The 23,387-nt window shown below is 45.7% G+C and overlaps 1 protein-coding gene across 3 annotated transcripts in view; it reads left to right on the top strand.

The window, feature by feature from the left end:
- Positions 1–1,374: 1,374 nt before the first annotated feature.
- The window catches only part of AZIN2 (antizyme inhibitor 2), a 31,642-nt gene continuing 9,629 nt past the window's right edge, over positions 1,375–23,387 (top strand). For 2 of the 3 annotated variants that reach the window (XM_064493794.1, XM_064493793.1), the window contains exons 1-8: positions 1,375–1,668; positions 2,307–2,481; positions 4,034–4,207; positions 7,788–7,960; positions 8,932–9,066; positions 9,826–9,991; positions 11,395–11,713; positions 12,859–12,971. In XM_064493794.1, coding sequence (XP_064349864.1) covers positions 2,377–2,481; positions 4,034–4,207; positions 7,788–7,960; positions 8,932–9,066; positions 9,826–9,991; positions 11,395–11,713; positions 12,859–12,971 — 1,185 coding nt within the window. In that variant the 5' untranslated portion in view covers positions 1,375–1,668; positions 2,307–2,376. The remainder of the gene's footprint in view (positions 1,669–2,306; positions 2,482–4,033; positions 4,208–7,787; positions 7,961–8,931; positions 9,067–9,825; positions 9,992–11,394; positions 11,714–12,858; positions 12,972–23,387) is intronic. The other variant, XM_031464669.2, reaches the window with a different exon arrangement.

The following is a 23,387-nucleotide window of genomic DNA, read 5'->3' as shown; positions in this document are numbered from 1 at the left end:
CTGTGTGATGAGCATGCTTTGATTAGGTTGTACAAGATGCAGAACAAGAAACACCTCTCGCTTTCAAGAAGCCTACCGCCTGACAGGGGACATGAACCGATAAGTCAGACTAAAAGCCCTTTGGCCCTGCTGATCTGAAATGCTGCCTTCATTGTATACTGAATTCTCTAAGTGCCAGCACTATGTGGTTTTAAAGACCATAGCTTTATAAAATATTTTGATATCTGGTAGAGGACATCCTCTTTCTTCTTTTTCAAAAATGTCTTGGCTGTTACTGTACAATTACTGTTTGAGAAGAACTTTTGGATTAGTAGCACAGATGTTGAATCTTCCTCAGTACTCTTGTTTACGCCAGGCGCTGGGTGCTCTGAGGAGCCAGGCACTCAGATCCTGCCCTTGGGAGCTCACAGACTAGCTGGGAAGTATAAAGAAGTTTAAAGCAAAAACAGGAATCTCATACGATAGGTAACAAAGGCCAACAGAGTGAGGAGTCCACACAGATATAAATGCTGTGAGTTCCATTGTTCCTCCAGGTTAGGAAAATCATGGGAGGCTCAACAGGGGAGGTGACATTATACTGGGCTTTGATGGATGTGTAGGAGCATGAGTTCATTAGGTGTAAAAGAGAAGAAACGCTTTGCATTGAGGAAGTCAAAGGATGCTTCTTGGAGAGGGAGACATATTTGATTTGAGAGGTGAGTAGGAATTGGTCCGATCAGAAGGTAGGATGAAGGAAGGGACTGCCCTCAGTTGGGAACGTCACAGGAAGGATCTCTGAAGATTATTTCAGCTGGGTTTTGAGTTGGAAGAATCAGAGACGATGTTGGAAGAGGCAATTAAATAAAAAGAATTTTACTAGAAAATTAATACAAGGAGAAGTTATTTGACCTGGGCTTCCAGGGATGAACGGGCAGTTTACCAGATAGGAGAGGAGAGGCACCATTGAAATGAGGTCGTCACAGAAAAGGCTTCCCGGAGCAAACAGGAAACCTCTTGGCTTCCTGCCCACTCTCTAAGATCCAAGATCCAGGAGCTAAGCGTCTCACCTAGTGGACGCTCGTGATTCTGAGCGGGTCGCCCTGCAGTTCCGATTTCCTAGCGTAGGGTGGCTGCGGAGGCTTCTCGGGAGGACTGTGGCTCAGGTTTGCCGGGTTGTCTCGCAGAGTTGAACGCTTTATGTCGGAATCGACCAATGGGATGGCGGCACCCAGTTACCAGGGCTACGGAGGTGCCGCAGAGCGGAGGCGGGGCCTGAGCACTAGGGGCGGGGTCTGGGCGGGGCTTATATAAGTGGGCGGTGGAAGGAAGGCGTGGCGTGGGGTCGGTGGCTGCTGGGCGGGCGGGGCGCAGGCCGCGGGGCCGGAGCCCGGGGGAGCCAGCGAGAGGAGGCGCCGAGAATCCGATTCACTTGCTGGGGAGACCTATGGACCGAAGCCGTGTAAATGCGTTTTAAGGCCAGTGCCGGGAGTGGCTCCGGGAGCCTCGGGGAGCGGGCGCCCTCGGCTCCAGTGTTGACCTGTTCCCTGGCCCCTCTTGCCTCCTCTCAGCAGGGGCCTCGGCTCCGCAACTGCCACTCCTCCTTGGGGTGTTGCGCAAGTTTCGAGGTCACCGGCGACCCCCCCTAGCAGCGCGCCTGGCTCTGGCCCCCGCGAAGGAGCACGGGGCTTGGTAAGGGGGTTTAGGGGGGCGGGACTTCGAATCTACACCCAGGAGGGATCAGCCAGACGGAACCGCAGTCTTCGGATCTTGCCAGGGAGCCCGGGGTCCCCACCCACTATGTGGGGCCCCCATGCACGCTTAGAATCCTAGCACATCAGGACCAGCCCGGCCCCTGTTTACAAACGGGGAAACTGAGGTTCCAAGAGGGGGACGGGACGTACCAAAGGCCACCCAATGGAAAGCACTCTGGCTTAGAGTCCTTGGTACAGCTACCTGCAGCCACTTTAGGTGGGCGTGGTCAGGATGGGGAGCATTTGGAAACTTCCCCACTCGACTTTCCTGCTCCTTCTCTCTCATTCTTTCCCTTTTTACCAAAACTCGAATTTCAGAACTGGAAAGGATCGCCAAAACAATTCATCCATTTTACAGATGGAGAAACTGAGGCTTGGAGAGGCAGTGACATCTAGGCAGATAATACATAGTCCTAGTACAGGATTCCTGATCATTCCCCGTCTTCCCAGTGAACCAGAGCTCCGCAGGCTTGTGCTGAGGGCTGGGTGTGACAGGACTGGGTGCCTTGGCCAGGGGAAGTGAGGGGTGCAGGGGAGGCCAGCCCCCCAGCAGCCCCCTCACTCTCTTGCCCGCAGTGTGTTGCATACTTTTTAAGGCGGCCAGAGGAAGCGGCAGCTCCATCCAGCCCATCGGCTTCTCCTCGGCATGGCTGGCTACCTGAATGAAACGGACTTTGTGATGGTGGAGGAGGGCTTCAGCACCCAAGACCTGCTGGAGGAGCTCACTCTGGGGGCCTCACAGGCCACCAAGGTGAGGGTCTGGGAGTGGGGGATGGGTCCTCTGTCCCCCTCAGCAGGCCCAGCGCCCCCCCTAGGGCCCTCATCTTATTCTTTCACTTATTTGGCATTCAATCCTTGCTATTTCCAAGAGACGGGCTATTTCATCACCAGTTCCTGGTCCTTGTCCCTGGACCTGCTCGTCCTGTGTTCCCTTCCTTCATGAACAACACCACCACCATCCACCCAGCCCTCTAGGTCAGAACCTGGGAGTCTTCGCTTCCCCGTCCCACACCTGGGCATCACCAAGCTCTGTGAACTTAGCTCCTTAAATTACCCTTCAGTGTGCTTTTCTGGAACTTCACTTTGTTGTTTAGGCTTCATCTCTAAAGGCCCCCTAACCTTTTCCCTGACGCATCCCACCCCTTCAACTTTAGCATAGCCCTGCTCAAAATCAGAATTCTTTGGCAGATTCTCACTACCTACAGGATCCAAGTCAGAACCCCTCTGCCTTCATAGTCCCAATTCTGGCTTTTCCCATGGCACATATTTCCCACAGCACATATCCATCAGAGCTGAACTACTCTCCTCATATTTCTGGATGATTCCATGTGCTCCATTATCAGTCCTTTGCCCAGACTCTTCCTTCTGCCTGGAACACCCTTCTCCCAGCCTTTCTCCCTCTTACCTATTTCTTCTCATTACTTATTACTCATCCTTTCCTGTCACCTTTTCCTGATTGCCCCAGGTACATTTTGTACTTTCCTTCTCTGTGGCCCCTACTGCATTTTGTGGAAAGTCCCATGTAGCATTAATGGAATGGGCTTGTAATTGCATAAGGGATTAGTTTCCTCCAGACCCAAGCCCCTTTAAGGCTAGACCCTGTCTGGTCATCTCTGTCCCTTGGTATATTTGCATAAGGATGCTTAGTCAGACACCAAGTGGGTGTCAGTAAAAGAAAGTGTTGCCTAAAAGAGAAGCTGAGCCCCAGGAAAGGTTTAAGTCGTGTTGTGTCACCCATGGCCTCGTATATGTTAACCTTCAGCAACCAGCTGTCCACAGGAATGGCTTGCGGTGGCAGTGGGACTACACCAAGGCTTCGCTGAGCACCTAAATGTGAAAGGCAGTGGCTGTAGGCCATAGCTTTGGTCTTCAAGGAATTTATCTGTTTTTTGGAGAAGACAGATGTGTATATACACAGTTCTGATACTTTGGAAGCATGTGCAAAATGCAGTGGCAGAGAGTTTCCTTATTGGTTTAAGGGAAGGTGGCATTTCAGCTGAAACTTGAAGGTAGATTAGGTCTCATTTGCCAGACACCTGTTGGGGAAGGGTATTCTCCCTGGAGGGCACGGCGGGTGGGGAATAAAGGCTGGGAGGTAGGCAAATGATCAGGATAGAGCTAGAGTTTGAGCTGCAGTGAGGGGAGGGACTGGAGCTGGATCACAGAGCCTCAAATGTCCTGTAGGCTTGGGGAGCCCCAGAGAATTTTAGAGCAGGGTCCTTAGGAGGTACTTGGGAGGACTGTGGATGCAGCCCAAGGCAGGAGCTGGGTGAGATCTCATATTCACCCTTCTTGTTGTGCAGGATGAGGTTGCTGCTTTCTTCGTGGCCGACCTGGGTGCTGTAGTGAGGAAGCACTTCTGCTTTCTGAAGTGCCTGCCGCGAGTCCGACCCTTTTACGCTGTCAAGTGCAACAGCAGCTCAGGCGTGCTGAAGGTCCTGGCTGAGCTGGGGCTTGGCTTCAGCTGTGCCAACAAGGTGAGCCTCTGCCCCGCACCGGCACACTGACCCCCGCTGCTTACTAAACACAGGGCCTGGCTGCTGCGGGTGGACCTAGGGAAGCAGGAGTGACCTGCAGTTGGCCCCTGATCTCTGGGAAGGGCCACCACTTGGGAGGGGCTTAAGGGGTGAGGGAGGGAGAAATAAGCATGGAATTTGGCAGCCTTGAAGTTCCAAACTGGAACCACATGTGCTGTGTCCCTGGGCAGGTGGGTCTCCTTTTTAATGGAGATCTTCAGACTTCTTGGCATAGAGCTATACATGGTATTTTTCTAATTGAAACAAAACCAAACCACCTTTTTATCATTGAGGGGAGGAACTGGAGCTGGATCACAGAGCCTCAAATGTCCTGTGGGCCTGGGGAGCCCCAGAGAATTTTAGAATTTTTAGAAATTTTTAGAATTTTTCTTTTATAATCTTAATAATGTGTGACTGTACATTTTCTTAACTAATCCTTTTAGAGTTTTGTTGTTGTTCCCAGTTCTACAGCCTTTTGGATTTGATTAATGCTGTTGTCTTAATTCCCCCTGCTCTCTTTAGGTTTACTTTGCTTATTAACTATCATTCTCTATTCACTGGAGTCCTGCAATGTGCTAGACATGGTGCTAGGGAGGGCTGGCAAGACAGTGTTGATTAAAACAGACTCTGTTTTCCTTGAGTTGCCTGCTTAGCTTATCTATTTTATTTCTATTCTTGGTAAAAGCCTTAAGCTATGACATTTCCTCAGAGTACAGCTTTGGACATACTTGTTCATTTATTGAGCACCTACTGTGGGGCCAAGTACTTTTCTAGGTAAGGAATGAACAAGTGAACAAAACAAAAAGACCCTTCTATCATGGAGCTTACTTCCTAAAGAACAAACAAGTTAAACAATGAAAATCTATGGTATTTTAGGTAGCAAATGCTGTGGAGAATATTAAAGCAGGGAAGGGAGGTAGGAAAGAGACATGGATGTTGAGAGAAAGGATTGTATTTTTAGATAGGTTAGCCAGGGAAAGCTTCACTGGAATTTGAACACAGACCTAAAGGAAGCAAAGGATCAAGCCAGGTAGATAACTGGGGGAAGGGCATTCCAGGCAGAGAGAACAGAAAGTGCAAAGGCCCTGAGATGGCAGCAAGCTTGGTGGGTGTTGATTTGTGATACTGTCATTACTGTTATTTTTTTTAATGGTTAATAACGATTGTTTTGAGGGGGAACCCCTTTTAAACCATGGTCAGCAATGTGGCTAGGTGTTGTGCAGAGGATTCTAGGAAAGGATCCTGGAGGAGACAAGAGGAAAGCTCACCTGGGCAAGATGACAGGGCTGGAGGGATTCCAGGTGGAGAGAGGTGTGCACCACAGTGGGTGGTCAGAACCAGCAGGTTCATCTTTATCAGAGACGTGTATTACTGTCCTTAGTGGTAGGTGAGTCTCCGTCGTGACACCCACAAAGCCCCTTTGCATCAGCTCTTGCTTTGCATGCCTAGTTCCGTGTGTGCCTCACATGAGGTTCCTAGGGGGAGAGATTATCATTTTGCAGTTGAGGAAATGGGGGGCCAGCTGCACACAGCTTGCTGAGAGTAGAGCCAGGACCTCCCCTCTGCAGCACGCCGGGCTTCTGCTCTGGCAAAGGAGGACAGGGACCCTTTTCCAGCCCCCTTGGTCTAGGGATGAAAAACAGGACCAAACCCCACTGACTAGAGTCCTGCGTTTCTGGAAACCCAGTGGTGGGGCACTGTGCCTGGCCCTCAAGCTTCAGAGCTGGCCTCCAAAGAGCAGAGCCATGGGGTGTTAGGAAATGACCTTGAAGTCAGTGGGGGACATTAAAAGCATCTACCGTTTGCTGAGCACTCTTGTGCTAGGAGCTTTGCCAAGTGTTTTCTGTACTTGATCTCATTTTATTCTCGCAAGAACCCTGTGAGGTAATTATTATTACTGTGGTTCTGACAACAGCCCCATGAGAAACATTTACTATGTGAGGAAAGGAGGCACAGAGGTTGAGGGAGGCACTGGTAAGGGCCCGCTTGAGTATGGCTAGGGGTCTCAGACTCTACTGCTGCTGTCTTCTCCAAGGTCCTCGTGCAGGAAGTGGTGGAGCTGGGGTCCCTCCCTGTACATGGGCTCATGTAGCCCTTGGGTGCCCAGACTGAGAGGTGGCTCAGGGAGGCACAGCTTTTCTTAGAAGGCCGAGGCTGCCCTCTTCTGGTTGGCCGGAGCTGGTGGCCACGCTGTACAGCACCATGCCTTGGTGGACACTGACCTAGGGTGAGGCCTGAGCTGGGGCTGTGTGTACAGATAAGCATCAGGCAGACTCCAGGGTCAAGGGCACCAGCCGTGCCTTGTACGGGGCTCAGGTCCACACACCCACTGTCCCAAGGACCTTGTGCCGTCTTTCTTGCCCCATCCCTTGCCCTTTCTTGCTGTCTCCCTCAGCATCCTCCATCTGAAAAAGCCTTCCCTGGGCACCACATCATCCCCAGCCCAATCTTGCTCCCTCTTTATGGCCAAACCGACTTGTTCACACTTGCTTGTCTGCACTCACTTGTCTCTTTCCCTTGGTTCCCACTCCTTAAGCCATTATTTCCTGACCTCCTCTCATCCATCATTCCAAGGAATGTCCTCTTACCAATGTCCCCAGAGATGTAAAGCATCACATTAGGGTGGGGGAGGGTATAGCTCAAGTGATAGAGCGCATGCTTAACATGCACAAGGTCCTGGGTTCAATCTCCAATACCTCCTCTAAAAATAAAGGAATAAATAAACCTAATTACCTCCCCCCTGAAATAAAACCAATCTAAATACATAGTCACTCTTCAAAAAATAAAAAGTAAACTTAAAAATATTTAAAAAAAACATCACATTCGGTGCCTGCTTGTGGTAGGTGCTCAGTGACTGTGGTTGCTGTCACCACCATCATCATCGTTGTCTGTATCATCAATGCAGCAATCGGGTGGAGCACTGTTCTGGGAAGTTGTGGAAGAGGAGGCCCCGTGGGGAGAGGGCCTTACTGGAGCCACCCAGCCCAGTGCCATACACAAAGCAGGTCTCTGGGTCTTGGATTACCTGTGTCAAAAAGACTCTTGGTTGGTTGAACTTTCTAATATATCAAGTGGTATTCTCTAAACATTTAATTCTGCCAGAAAAATGTGTCAGAAACCTGTTTTCTGGGCCACCATGAATCTGATAGTGCCTTTGTGTGAACTAGAATATGTATCACTTCCTTAAGACATGCCATTATTGTGAATACACTGAGTGAGATGCTTTGTTAGAGCGAGTTGCTTTAGTATTGGGAAGTTGTAATAAACATACAAATCCACCATGTATTCTCTGAATAGGATCCCTCCCTCCCTGGAATTGTGCAGTTCACCACCTGCACAGCTGTACATGGCAGCCCTCCTTGTCAATGGTGAACCAGCAGGAGTCCTGGTTTTTGTATATCTATTGTCTAAAAGTAAGGCCCACTTCTTAAGTACCTCCCCCAGGGATAGCTGCGACTCTGCCCCTCAACTGTGCTTCCTTGGCCTCTGTGGGCCCAGCAGGCCCTGGCACTTCCTGATCACCACCTTTGGGACCCCACAGGCAGAGATGGAGTTGGTCCAGCATATTGGTGTCCCCGCCAGTAAGATCATCTACGCCAGCCCCTGTAAGCAAATTGCACAGATCAAGTATGCTGCCAAGCATGGGGTCCGGCTGCTGAGCTTTGACAACGAGATGGAGCTGGCAAAGGTGGTAAAAAGCCACCCCAGTGCCAAGTAAGCTGAGAACCACTCATGTGGGAGGCCAGGCTGTGCATGAGGGTGGAGGGAGCGGGTGGAGTAGGGTTGGGGCTGAGGACCCTGCCCTGGACCCAGCCACAGTCACAGGAGGTTGGGCAGACACTCCTGGACTGGACCCAGGATGCCAGAGCCTGACTAGGACAGAGGTAGGAATGATGGATAACTGCCCAGGCAGAGCCAACCCACGGTACTCTGGAGGTCAAAGTCATGGCAGAAGGAGCAAGAGGGATGGTCGGGAAAGTTTCACGGAGGAAGTGGCATTTGAGGTGGGTCTTGAGGAGTGAACAGCATCTGGGGAGGGCATAAACAGTGCATCAGAGTGAACTGCACGAGCAAATGCATGAAGGTCAGAAGCAGCACACGGGGCATTTGAGGGATAAGCAGAAATTTGAGGGATAAGCTGGAATACACCACGTGCGAGGGGTGGAGGAGAAGTGAATGACGCTAGTCACGGGGCAGGGGCTCAATGCACGTGGGCTTTGGAGGGGGTCAGGGCTGGACATTTTGCTCAGGATGTGGCTCTCACTTGGTCACTGGACACTCTGGGGTTTCTAGGGGGGCCTTAGGTTCCATTTTGTCTGTTTGACATACTGGGGATGTCAGGGTTCTCAATAAGACTGTTTAAATAAATAGTCCCCTCACACAAAAAAAGTTGGAAAAGCCTGGCTGGTGTAAAGGCTGATTCAGAGGAAGTAGGGCTGCCCAGGGGAGAACTGGTGAGGTTGGGACCAGGGCAGAGGCCCCAGGGAAGTGCCCAGGGATGTTTAGGGAACTGATTGGACAGTACTCAGAGGCTGACAGGCTGTGCAGGGGGAGGAAGGGGTCAGGGCCCCATGGGGTTGGGTAGCTCTGAGCCACGAGGGTTCACCTCCCTTGACTCAGGGAAGATGTGGTTGGGGTGGGGGAGGCAGGGTCCCCCTGCAGAGGTGCACTGCGTGTCTCCTCAGGATGGTTCTGAGCATTGCTACTGATGACTCCCACTCCCTGAGCCGCCTGAACCTCAAATTCGGTGCGTCACTGAAATCCTGCAGACACCTGCTTGAAAATGCCAAGAGAGACCATGTTGAGGTGGTGGGTGTGAGGTAAGTGCCCTGGAGCCCCGCCATCCCCACCCATGCCCACTTCTTCTTTCCTGGGAATTGATCAGTTCTGTGTGAGACCTCCCCTGGGGCCACCAAGGCCGGCCTGTCCCTGGGCCTGGAATTCTGCCACTTGAGAGTTTCCTCCCTTTAAGAAAGAAGGTTTAGAGTGTCCCACTGCCCCGACCTCACAATCCCCAGAAGGTCCTGTCCCAGGAGGATCTAGGAGGGACCCTTCTTTGCAGGAGTTTTCCCAACCTGAGGCCGAAGGTCGTCCACCTTGGCTCTGCTTGTTTTCTGGGAGGCATATGGAGGACCTAATAATATAGCTTTCCTTTATTCTGGACTTAGGATGTGCCAGGCACTGGGCTAAATGCCTCATTGTGCTAAATGCTGTGGAATCTTATCCCCACTTTACAGATGGGGAAACTAAAGCATGGGCAGGCCACACTGCTTGAATGTACATCAGATCCGGCTGACTCTGGGGCCCTAGCCCTCATCTCAGAAGGCTTAGCCTCAGGGGAAGCATGGAGGGATGGGTGAGGCACCCAGTGCCAAGGGACCTTTGCTGTAGTCTCCTGTCCACTCCTCATTTGCTACTTGGCCCTTGGCAACACATTTAACCTTTTAGGCCCTTAATCACTACATCTGGAAAATGGGCACAGTGTCCAGCGTGCTTGTCTGAGGTTGCTCCCGGCTGGGGCTGAGGTGGTGGGTACTTGGGGTCCTGCATGTAAGCCGAGGCTCTTCCTCTCTTCCCAGTTTTCACATTGGCAGTGGCTGTCCTGACCCACAGGCCTTTGCCAAGTCCATTTCAGATGCCCGGCTCGTGTTTGAAATGGGTGCTGAGCTGGGGCACAGGATGCACATCTTGGACCTCGGTGGCGGCTTTCCTGGAGTGGAAGGAGCCAAAATGAGATTCGACGAGGTAACCCTGGGGTTGCAAGTGTCACACCGAGTTTGGTGGGGGTGGGGGTGAAAGCAGGGAGGGTTATAATGATCCTTGAGCTCACTGTGAGTGGGTCCCAGGTGCTACGTGCTTGGTGCTTTACCTGAATTATCTTATCATTAACCCTGTGTTAAAGCTGAGCAAACTGAAGCTCACAGAGGTTACTTTACTTCCTGGCTCCATGGCAAAGCTGGCTACACATCCAGCTCTGCCTGACTCCCGCCATGCACATATTTGAGGCTTAATCAGGCTATATTTGCATAAGTCATAAGGCTCTTTGAGGGTCTGAGTATGCCCTCTTCACCCTCCAGTGGGCTGATGAGAAATCAGGTTGGAGGGCAAGGGAAGGAAAAGCCAGCCTTCTGTCCACTCCCAGTCCACCCGTTTCCGTATCGGTAACATGAAATCAGGGAAAAGGTGTTATTGCAATCCCCACTTCAACCACTAGGGGTCGCTTTCCCCTAGTAAGTGCTTCATTCTGGGACATTCACATCGTGGAACCCACCCTAAGAAAATAATGTGATGGAGACAAAGAATTAGCTTCAAAGATGAGCATTGCAGCCTAGTTCATAACAGAAGTCCAGTGGACTTCCCTGGTCCATCTAACACTCGGGGATTGGTTAAGTTATGGTATATTTTTATGGTGAAAACATTTACACACATGGGGAAGTCATTCAGTTTATTGAATATAACAGATTATAAAAGCATACACGTATAGCCCTATCATGTTAATAATAAAAAAAATCGAGACTCAAAGGAGCTTCTTCTTTTTAACATTTTTTATTGAGTTATAATCATTTTACAATGTTGTGTCAAATTCCAGTGTAGAGCACAATTTTTCAGTTATACATGAACATATATAAATTCATTGTCATATTTCTTTCTCTGTGAGCTACCATAAGATCTTGTATATATTTCCCTGTACTATACAGTATAATCTTGTTTATCTATTCTATGTTTTGAAATCACAGTCTGTCCCTTCCCACCCCCCAGGAGCTATTTGATTAGGTTAACCTGGGTGATAAAACTAGGGATGACTTTGATCTTTTTCCTTCATTGTATTTTCTGTAAAAAAAAAAAAAAGTGTTATTTAACATATTGGTTATTTGTGAAAGAAAGCTCCACATCAGGGCTTCTGGAATCTGACACCAAGTGTTAGATTAAGAGTGCCTTTTCCCAGGGGATGGGTATAGCTTCGTGGTAGACTGCGTGCTTGGTGTATACGAGGTCCTGGGTTCAATCCCCAGTGCCCCCATTAAGGGGAAAAAGTAAAAAAAAAATTTAAAGAAGTTCCTTTTCCCATTGTGGGAGCATTGAGAGGGTGATTTACACAAGTGTGAGGGGCTTGACCCAGCTCTGTCTCTGCTTACCTTCTTGGCCAGCTGTCTGCAGTTACCAGCTGGGGCCTTAGCAGCTGCCAAGTCATTCTTCATGGAATCAAAGAGGCTTTCAAGAAATATATTTGGAGCCGTAGCAAGTCTTCAGCATCAACCCCACATTTCAAATGTGTGATTGTCTCCCCGCCCCCGTATTACCAGATTGCTTCTGTGATCAACTCAGCCTTGGACCTGTATTTCCCAGAGGGCTGTGGTGTGGACATCCTTGCCAAGCTGGGGCGCTACTATGTGACCTCAGCCTTCACCTTGGCAGTCAGCATCATCGGCAAGAAGGAGGTTCTTCTGGACCAGCCTGGCAGGGAGGGTAAGTGCCAGGCGGGCAGCTGAGCCCCTGAAGGCAGGGACAGTGGCTGGCTGTGCAGGGTCTGGCTTTAGGGGCTGGGGGACTCTGGAGACTGGGTCCTTGCTTTAGGGAAATTTATAATCACATCTCCTCACTCCCAAGACAGTCATTTAGCATCTTTTTTTCCCCTATGCACATTTCTATTTTATGAAGATTGAGATCAAAGCAACTTGAGGGAGAATTAGACATTTGATTAACCCCGTTGTACAAATGAGGAAATTAAGAGCTAGAGAGAATACAAGTGAATTTTTTAATAGCTAGTAAGTGGTAAAGCCTGCATTTGACCCATATTTGTCTTCTCTCCAATGTACAGGCTCTTACTCACCCTACTGCTTCTCGTAACATAATGAAGATAATTAATGACAACTTATATTTGTCTAAGCCCACTTTACAGATGACAGAACGTAGGCAAGGAGAGGCTGAGTCACTAGCCCAAGGTCACACAGTTGATAAGGAGCAGTGCTGGGGTTCAAGTCCACGTGGGCTGACTCAAGTCTCCTCTGCCCACACGGCCAACATTAGTGCTCTTCCCTGACCTTCCAGATAGTTCAGTCCTCCCAGCAGGCCCTTGAATGAGAGGTTGACTCTGATATCGGGGCTTTGTTCTCTGCTCTGGGGCCTCCCGGCAGGAGAGCCTGTGTACTCTTCCCCAGGGAGAATCCATGTGGAGGGGTGATGGTCTGTGTGTGTGTACGTGCGTGTGTGTAGTGATGGAATTCTTCTGGCCTCCTTTATGGATCTGGGGGATTATCCTATTAGCCAGACCTGGCTTCTCATTCCAGCTCACTTACTGCCCCATCATGTGCCTCTGAGCAGGTGGTTTAACTTCTTGGGGTTTTGGGCTTGGGTGGGCTGCTTTTCTTTCTGCCTTTGCTGGGGCATTGAGGGGGCTCAGATGCAGGCAGGGAGTGTGTCCTCAGCAGGGTTGCTCAGCTGCAAGGTATTTCCAATGCAGCAGTGAATCTCCTGTCACAGGAGGAGGCAGGAGCCACCCAATAGCTGAAAAAGGGTTAGTCCTTTCTTTTCAGTAACCTGAGCTCTGCCGAGCTGGCCACTGTTCCGCCCCTCACCTGCTTGTGCTGCCCCGACCCCTCCCCTCCCTGCAGAGGATACCGGTTCCGCCCCCAAGACAATCGTGTACCACCTCCACGAGGGCGTGTATGGAATCTTCAACTCAGTCCTGTTTGACAACACCTGCCCTACCCCCATCTCGCAGAAGGTGAGCCTACCCAACCCGGGCCTGTGTTCAGCTGTGTGTGTGCATTTAAATAACATTATTTTGTGTACTGCTATCTAATTTTTAAAAAGTAAAACATATTCACTGTAGAAAATAGGCAATAAGGATGAAAAGGTTTTCACCCATAATTCCACCATGAAGAGATAGATTCTTTGAATGTTAGATTTCAATCTTTAAAAAAATACATTATACTTTTTTCCTATAAAGTTGGGATCATATCGATTTGTAACCTGATTTTTTTAACGTAATATGGGGTGTAGCTCTTCCACACCATTAACCCATCTTTGATACCGTGCTTCCTGATGACTACCTGATATTTTAACCAATCTGACTCTAGTGATTGGCCATTTGGTTTCCTGTTTTTGAGCTCGGTGGGTCTATCTTGACACCCCTCTCTGATCATGGCTCTGGAGTTAATTCCGAGAAGTAAAAGCAACAGTTCATCTTGAATGGGTTTTTCCCTATTGACAAGGGGACAGGAATAGACAGAACATTCCTCCTAGTCTGCGGAGTCCAGCCCACGACCTCTGGCCACTTTACTTGGCATTGTTAAGAAGGGAAAGGAACTCAGGCACACCGTTGTATTTTCACATATCCTGGCCTTTGTGTGGTCCTGCTTCCGGAAGGAAACTTAGGTGCCTAACCAGCACTTAGACCATCATGAGCTTTCAATATGTGATTTGTTCTTCTTTCCCTTTCCATCCTGCCAAGTTTTTCTAGATGCAATCAGATGTGGGCTCCTCTTTGTAGCTCCTCCTGCCCCTCCTCTACTGCAGGCAGAGGGCGCCCCTCCCTCCTCCACGGTCCCCCGTCCCACCCACGACTTGATGGGTCCTCATTCCCTAGCTGCGTTGCTGAACGTGGTTACTTGTCTGAGTAAGCCTCCCGGATGGACGTGCTCAGGAATTCAGTTTTCTACGGTGGTGCACTGGCATTGCCTGCATTCCTGTGGTCTCCCACATCCTACCGCACAGAGAAAGGACCAGGCCAGCCTAGGCCCGCCGAGCCCCAGGTTACACAGCAGGCAGCAGCTGCTCCCTCATTACTCTTCCTTCCAGCCCCTCTCTCCTTCCTAGTCCCGTCTTCCTGTTGCAGGCCATTCCTGCCCCATGCCCTTCATCAGCTCTTCCAAGGAACAGGGCTGTGGTCCCAGCCCCGCACCACGCCCTGCTCCAGGCTCAACGTCTTGATCAGTCTCCAGTTGGTGTTCCTGACTTGGGTACCAGGATGTAACTGGGACCCTCTCTGTGGTCGGTGCTGCTCCTCCTCTGGTCAGTGCTGAGCTTTCTTCCTTCGGGCTGTCAACCACTCAGGAGTCCTGCCAGGTGACCATACCCAGGGTGGGGCCCTCAGTGTGGCCATGGAGATGGACACTACGTAGGGGACAGTATACAGAGTAAGTTAGCTACAGTTGTGCAGAGAGTATGTCAGAGGGGCCCAGCTTGGCCAGGGGTATCTGCACTTTCTTCCCCAAGGAAGGTGACTAGCCAGTTCAACAGCTTTGCACCCTGCTCTTTGCTCCCAGGGACTTTGTTTTTGGACCTCAGGTAGAAAAAGTTGTATTAAACATAATCCTTGGTTCAAGGTATATTTCTCATCATTGGAATGTGCTTGGCCCTTTTTTGGGATGTTTCTTTTCTTTCCCCTTCTTTTAATGTAGAAAATTTAAAAAATTTTATTTATTTATTTTAGGGGGAAGATAATTAGGTTTACTTATTTATTTTTAGAGGAGGTACTGGGGATTGAACCCAGGACCTTGTGCATGCTAAGCATGTGCTCTACCACTTAAGCCATACCCTCCCCCGCTTTTAAAAAAAAATTCAAATATTTGAACACCCTCCGTATGCAAAGTGTTGTGCTGAGATCTATGGAAGATAGTAGGTGAGGAAGAATTGTGCCTTGGAAACACAATCCTGCTGGGTAGAAACATGTGAGTGTGTATGTGTGTGACAAGTATACAAACTACAACAGTGTTATGAGAAAAGCACAAAAACTACAGAACAAAAGTTATGGAGCTTTTTTCAAAAATATTTTAGTACTTATCACTACAAAATAAGGACTTTAAAAAACAGCAATGCCATCATCAAACTAAAAAATGAACAATTCCATAGTATCCCCTGTCATCTAGGTAGTGTTCAAAATATCCCCAATGTCTCATAAATGGCTTTTCTATTTGATTTGCTGAAATCAGGAGCCAAAGAAGATCCACATACTGTGTTAAAAATTTTTTTTTATTGAAGTGTAGTTGATTTACAGTGTTAGTTTCAGATGATTCAGTTATACATGCACATACATGTATATATATTCTCCTTTCAGATTCCTTCCATTATGTTATTACAAGAAATTGAATATAGTTCCCTGAGCTATAAAGTAGGTCCTTGTTGTTTATCTATTTTATGTAGAGTAATCCACGTACTGCATTTGGTTGATTTCTCTCCCTCTTAACTATAGGTTTCCCCAATCCTTTTTTTTTTTTTTTTTTAATTTGTTGATGAAACCGAGTTGTTGGTTCTATAGTTTCCTGCGTTCTGGATTTCCCTGATTGGTGAATTCTCAAGACTTCCCTTTGGTGCTACTGAACATGTTAGCCATACCCTGTATTTCTTTGAAACTAGATAGTCAAATTTAATGGTTTCAGTAGAGTCCCAACCAGTTTTTGATAAAAATACTTCATGGGAGGTCTTGTCTTTGCTATCTTTTTAGTGTAATAAGCATCCTTATCATTTTATCACCTCATCCCTCTGTCTCTTCCCATGCAAAGTACCACAGTTTTGACTGATGTGTTATCATTTTATACAGAGTTTTTCTTTTTTTATATAGTCTTTTTGTGTGTGTGTGGTAAGAACTCTTAAGATCTACCTTTGTAATAGATTTTTCAGTGTACAATACACTGATGTTATCTGTATGCACTGTGTTGTACAGCAGCTGTCTAGCAGCTTACTTATCTTGCATAATTGAAATTTTATATTCATTGATTAGCGACTTTGTTTCCCCTCCCCTCAGTCCCTGGCAGCCACAATTCTATTCTTTGCTTCCATGAGTTTGACTATGTTAGATACTTCACATAAATGGAATCACAATTTGTGCTTCTGTGACTAGCTTGTATCAGTTAGCATTATTATATATATATTATACATCAACATTCATCCAGGTTGTTGCATATTGCAGGCACCCTTCTTTTATAAGGCTGAATAATATTCCATTGTATGTATCTACCACATGCTTGAATCCATTCACCCATCGATGGACATTTAGGTTGTTTCCACATCCTAGCAATTGTGAATTGTGCTGCAGTGAACTCGGGAACAGTGATGTCTCTCAGAGATCCTGATTTCCATTCTTTTTGACAAATACCTAGAAGTGGAATTGCTGGGTCATATGGTAGTTCTATCTTTCATTTTTTGGGGAACATCCATACTGTTTTCCTTACTGACTGCACCATTTTGCATTCTCACTAACAGTGTACCGGGGTTCCAATTCTCCACAACCTCACCGACATGTTGTCTCTTGTTTTTTGATAATAACCATCCTAACAGATGTGAAGTGATAGCTCATTGTGGCTTTGATTTGCATTTCTCTTACGATTAGTGATGTTGAGCATCTTTTCATATACTTATTGACCATTTGTATGTCTTCTTTTATAGTTTTCTCACATTGAAATCTATTCCTAAAATGTATTTATAATTTATTTTGCTTTTTTTTTTTTTACTTTACAAAAAGAATGTTATGATGTATGTTACCTTTGGACTTTAAAAAAATACTTAATATCACAGTCTAAGATCCATCAATCCTGCTGTATGTCTCTAAAGTTCATTCATTTGACGACTTTTTAACACTCTGTTGGTGAATATGCTGCAGTTCATTCGTCTGCCCTCCTCTCAAGGCACTTGGATTGCTTCTAGGTTTTTGCCACTGTGAATACTGCTGCTATGAACATTCTTGTTGTGTCTGTGACATGTGAGCAAGGAGTGGACCGCTGGGCACAGGGTATGTGCATGTTCAGCTTCATGAGATGGTGCCACTGGTTTCCAGAATGGTTGTGCTGATTGACAACCCCACTAGCAGGGGTGAGAGCCTGGGTGGGTCCACACCTCCCCCCACACTTGGTATTGTCAGACTTAAACATTTTTCTAATCGAATGGATGGAAATATCTTGTGTCTTGATTTGCATTTCCCTGATCACTAATAAGGTTGGATAGCTCTTTGTATATTTATTGGACATACATATTTCCTCTTCTTTCAGAGACTTGGTCTCTTTCCTTTCAGCAACTGCCCCTCCTGTCTGAACTTCTTCACCGAGTGGTCTACATGCCCAGCCCCTGCTACCTCAGCTCCTATTCACTCTTCAAACCTCTCCAACCTGATAATCTAGGCCCCGGCTTCATAGAAGATGCTCTTGAAAGTCACTTCCATGTTGCTGGCCCAGTGGGAGCTCTTCTGTCCTCAGCGGCTGATCTTCCTCCGACTTCATGCTCCTGGCTCCTGTTGTGTGTGGGCTTTGCCCACTCCTCTGCCACGTCCACCCTATTGCTCTGGCATCTTTTCACTGCTCATCCTCTCGTTGTTGACCGTCTTGGGCCTCTGTCCTTGATCCACTTCTCTGTCTACATGCATTTCCTAGATGAGCTCTTCTAAACTGAGGCTTTAAATGTCTTCCATCCTCTCATCAGCACCAAATTCATCTCTCTGTCCCCTACCTGAGCTCTGGACTCGTGTATCCAACTACTCACTTGACATTTCTATTGGGTGTCTCACAGGCATCTCAAATTTAACTCATTCAGAACTGAACTCTCGATTTCCAACCCCAAACTTCTTCCTTTATCCAGTCATCTCTCAGTAAATAGCACTGCCAGTGAACCAACTGTTCAAGCTGAAAAACTTTGACATTACTCTTGATTCTTGCTTTCCATCTCTTCCCACATGCAGTCCACCTGCAATTCTTGGGTCTAACTCTAAAATCTAACGTCTTCTCTGCCGCCACCCTAATGCAAGCTACCATCGCCTCCTTCTTGGGCTACTGTAGTAATCACTGACTGGTCCTCTGGCCCCTACTCCTGCCGTCCTGCTGCCCATTCTCCACACCACAGACAGAGTGACTTTAAAAAACAACCCCAAAGATTATGTATTTCTCTGCTTAAAACCTTCCCATTACTCTCAGAATAGAATGCAGACACCTCACTGTGGCTGGCCAGGCTCCTGCCCATCTCTTCAGTCACAACTTTCCCTGCTAAGCCCCTTGCTCCCCTGCTCCAGCCCCACGGACCTCCTTTCTGTCCCGAAAACACCTAAGCTCTTTCACACCTGGGTACAGCTGCATTCACTTCCACTCGCTCCTGAGATGATGGCTTTTTTCTCTTCGGTCATGCCCCAGTTTAGATGTCACCTCTCTGGGGACACCTCTACTGACCACTCTCTCTAAAGCAGGCTTGCTTCTCACCATCCGATCATTTGATCACCCTGTTCCTTTTCTTCATAACGAGCCATAATCTGTAATTATCTTGTTTGTTTTCAAATACTCGCTTATAGTCTGTCCTTCCTACTGGCATGTAGGCTCTGGCTGAGGTAGCCACCTTGGTCGGTGTCCCCTCTGAATTCCCAGCACATGGCAGGGTGCCTGGGACACAGGAGGTGCTGGGTAAATATTTGTTGAGTGAATAGCTGGCCCACTCTCCTGTGAGCCCATTGAGGGCAGAAACCGCTCACATCTATTTCTTCAGTACAGGACTTGGCACACAGTGGGTGCCGGGTATATGTTGGAATCCATTTTTAAAAATTATATTAGCAACCTAAAATTTAAAGAAACTTAAAAGCTCCTGCAGTCCTCCACCCTAATACAACTCTATTCATTTTTCTGTAACATCACCCCTTCACCCCTTCTTTTGCCATATGTAAACAGTGTTTTGTGTCACATATATATTGACGGTGGCTAAAGTATTATAGCAGGTGCTGTACTAAGCACTTTACATGGCGTTACTCTGTTAATCTCTATAATAATCCTGTAAGGTAGACACTATTATCAGTCCCATTTTACAGATGAGAAAACTGAGACATATGGAGGTGAAGCAAGTTACTCAAAGCTGCACTGTTAATAAAGAGTGGAGTTTTTAAACTGTAGACCCTTGGGGTAGAGTTCACGTCTTACTCATCTTTGAGTATCTGTCTATTGCCCAAGAACAAGCTCTTAACTACTTACCTATAAAATGATTGCCTCCCTATAAAATTACTGCCTCCTTGTAAATTTTCCTCATCACTGGGCATTTGGGCATTGCTAATTTTTGGTTATTCTTATTCATGTTTCTGTGAGAAATCCCTCCACCTAAAATGTTCTTTTTTTAGTTTGTTTTTTGTTTGTTTTTTTTTTGGTATATATATATTTTTACTGATGTATAGTCAGTTTACAATATTGTGTCGATTTCTGGTGTACAGCATAATGCTTCAGTCATACATGATCATACATGTATTCATTTTCATATTCTTTTTCACCAATACAAGTTACTGAATATAGTTCCCTGTGCTATACAGTATAAATCTGTTGTTTCTAAAATACTCTTTGTTAGTCTCTTTGTGCTGCTGGCTCAGTGTCCCTGCTTAAAGTGTATTCCCTTTGAAAAGACCATTTTCTTACGGTGAGTCTCTGGAGTAGGACTGCCGGGTAAGAAGATGTGAGCATTTTGATGCCTCTTGATACATATTGTCAGACTGTTTTCCTCAGAGCCTGGACCAGTATTTATTGTTACCAGTTGTGCTATTTCACAGTGAGCTCACCTGCATTACGTGCTGTGACCTTTTTTTTGTTGGCTAATTTATCTGAAATGGTATACCTCAGGATTTCTTTCATTTTTCTCTCTTTGACAAGAATAAACTTTTTTTAATGTTTATTTCTTTTGATGTCAATATTTTTTATATTCCCTGTTCACCTAATTTGGGAGATCTTAAAGTTTTTTCCTTACAAAGGAAGATGAGCTTGCATATGCATGTGTGTTTAATATAATATTTGACAACTATTTTTTCTCAGTCTGATGGTTTATTATTCTAGTTCTGTGATTTTTTGTTATCCTTTCATAGAAGTGTCAACATACTATCATGTGTCTTAACTAAGTGTGCTGCAATTAGAAGTAAGGAAATCTGTCCCTTTCTACCTGCTCTGTGGATTATAGATATACCATATATATGTGTGTGTGTGTGTATATGTATGTGTGTGTATATATATATATTTATATATATGGTAATATATAGTATATATAAATTATATTTTTATATATATAACAAATAAACCATTTATTGGAGAAAATTTAGCACCATCAGTAAAATAAAATAAACTACTAATTCCACCATTCAGAAACGACTATTGTTAAAACTTACTTTGATTCCTTTTTAAGTGCCATAGTGTACATTGTTTTTAACTTTAAAAAATACATATTGTGAGCCATGGTTTTCTTTAAATACTGATGAACTTTTTATTTATAAACATTTTAAATGTTCACTGAGTGGTCTAAAATATTTAAGGTATAAAGGTGCAATTCAGTAAATGTGTATTAGCACTTCATAAATGCAAGGTACAGGTAGGTGTGGGGAGGGACCCAGAGGGGGCAAGTACCATGGTATTCTTACGAGAATCTTGGGAAGCAAAATTCAGGGTAAAAGCTCTAGTCACCCTACTTTGTAGAGAGACACTCTCCCTCTGTTGCCAAGATTGGGCTTTTTTACTGGCCACTGTATTTTATTCTAATTATTTATGGTTTAAAAAGTGTGACTCTGTCTGGAATGTGTATTGCAATAGCACTTAAATCTGGATCTGGTTAGTTCTTGTCTTAAAAATTCTTAAGTAATGATTTCTAACCTTTTTTTGTTTTATTTCTGCTTTGCCATACTGTACATTAGTTTTGTTTTTTCAACGATCTCTAGTTTTTAACTCTGTTCTTTTGATAATTTTATTTTTTGTTCAGCCTATTCTACACTGTTTTGACAACAGCTTTGTGATACGTTCAGAAAGTGGGTAGGGTGCCTTCTGTTTCCAGCAATGTGTTAGACTAGATACTCTGAACAGCCTCCCGACTGACAACAAAGAAGTCTGTGTCCTGACTTACAAGACAGCAGGGAATCTTCAGAGGTCAAAAATAAGTGAAAGCAGGAATCTCCCTTTCACTTAGAGTAAAAGCCAGTCAACCCCCCAGTCTGAGGAATCCTTTTAAAATGTAAGTCAAATCATGTCTTTTCTCTACCTAAAACCATGCTTTGGCTCCTGTTTCACTCTGAATCAAAGCCAGAGCCCTTCTAGTAGCACCCAAGGCCCTTGTGATCTGACCCTGTGTCCTCCCTGACCACCTTCCTCATCCTGCTCTGGTCACACCAGCCTCCTACAGTTCCTTGAACTCACCCAGGCATGTTCCCACCTCAGGACCTTTGTACTGGTTTCCCCCTCTGCCTGCATCATTTTTCTTCCAGGTTACCACACTGGTTCACTCCTCACCCCCTTTAGGTCTTTGCTCAAAGGTCATTTCCTCAGTGAGGCTTACCCTGACACTTAGTTCCTTAGTTAATACTATAACCTGTACCCTCCCCCCACAACCTGATCTGTTTTTTTAAGTTACTTTATAACATACTATATATTTTATTTATTTTGTTGTTTTCCTCCCCCCTGCTAGACTGTAAACCCCATGAAGACAAAGATCTTTGTCTGTTTTGTTCACTAGTGTATCCCAAGCACATACAAGTGACTACTCAAATATATGCTAAGTAAATTAATCCAGAGAGAAAACCTAACTCTGAAACTGGCATTCTCTCTGGGGGTGTATGCTGAATCCTTTTAGCACTGATCTTCAGTTTCTATAGCTGTGTGTGCTCCTAGGGACTGGTCAAGATGGAGAATCTGATAGGATCCCTCACATAAAGCTGGAAATCCTAAAAACATACATCATTATTAGTGTAAGAGAATATTAGAAAAAAAACTCCCACAGAGGAGGACAGCAAGGAAACCTGTCTGTTTTGATCTTGTTAATGATTGGAAAAGGTCAAAAAATTGAGAATTTGAAACCATAACCCAGCCTTCTTGGGTTTCTTACCCAGATTCATAGTAACTGTGGTCTGAAAAACCTCAAGTATGGAATTTATTCTATCTTGCAGAAGCAAACACAACTTCCCTCTGGAGAAGGAATCTTCAACCTAGGCTTTTAATAATTTTCACAGATGAAGTTCCAAGGTACATGAGCTCACAGGAAAAAATTACTGAACACAGAGAAACAAGTCACCATGCAGGGGAGCCAGTAGAAGCAGTAGACAGGAGATTCAAACCTGCAATTACTTTCTGTATTAGAATTATCAGATGCTAAAAATAAAACAAAAAATACTTACAATGTTTAAATATATAAGAAGTTGAAAATATGACCAAAGAGTAAGCAAAATAAAAATATGGCCTAGGAAATTTTAAAAAGGATTAAGTAGAACTTCCAGAAAGCATGTCCAGCAAAAATCGAGGATTAGAATTGCTGGGGGTAGGCAACTGGTAGCCTCTGTCAGAAACAAGATAGACTAAAGCACTGGACAGCAACAGCATGTAAGTTGGGAGGCAGAGTGACCAAGCTGGTGTTCTAAGGTCTTGAACTGTTTGACTAGAAGGTAAAAATACTGATTATTTTTAGACTTTATATTAGGTATGCATGTTAAAATGTAAATATCTAGAGTAACTACTAAAATAGCAGAAGTTTATTAAAATAGTTTAGTTTGGACAGTGGCATAAAAACACAGACCAGCAAAACAAATAAGAAAAAAAAAGGTGAAGCAGAAGGCAATAGAAATACGGGCAAAAGACCTTAACAGGCAGTTCACAGAAGAGGAAAGCCAAATAGAAAATGCAAAAGCGCTCAACCTCATTGGTAATCAAGGAAATGCAAAGTAAGAGGAAAACAAGATACATCTTCTACCAGCTAGATTAGAAAAAAAGTTAAAAGCATGATGATATCAGGTGTTGGTGAGGATACACAGAATTGGATCTCTTAGCCACTGCTAGGTAGGAGTTGGTACTTCTACTCTAGGAAGCAAGTTGGCATTATTTAGGTAAAGTTAGACATATGTATACTTTCCCCTCCGGCAAGTTCCTAGGTATATGTTGTATAGAAACTCTTGGCATGTGTGTTGGAAGAGGTGTCAGAATGTTCACGGGAAGAATTAATTAATATAAAACATTGGAAACAACCTTAATGTTGTCTTGATGCAGGGTAATAGATGAATAAATTACAGTGTACTGCACACAATGAATTCCATATAGTGATTATGAGTTAGGTCTACATGCATCAGCTGGATGAATCCTGGAGATGTAAGTTTTCAACTAAACAAAAAAGCAAGTTGCAGAGATTACATACTCTATATAATTCATATGAATTTCAGGATTATGCTAAACCA

This window comes from Camelus dromedarius, chromosome 14, assembly GCF_036321535.1.
Source record: "Camelus dromedarius isolate mCamDro1 chromosome 14, mCamDro1.pat, whole genome shotgun sequence".
Classification (NCBI taxonomy): domain Eukaryota; kingdom Metazoa; phylum Chordata; class Mammalia; order Artiodactyla; family Camelidae; genus Camelus; species Camelus dromedarius.
The sequence above is the reverse complement of the archived record's forward strand: the minus strand, read 5'-3'. Positions and strand labels throughout refer to the sequence as shown.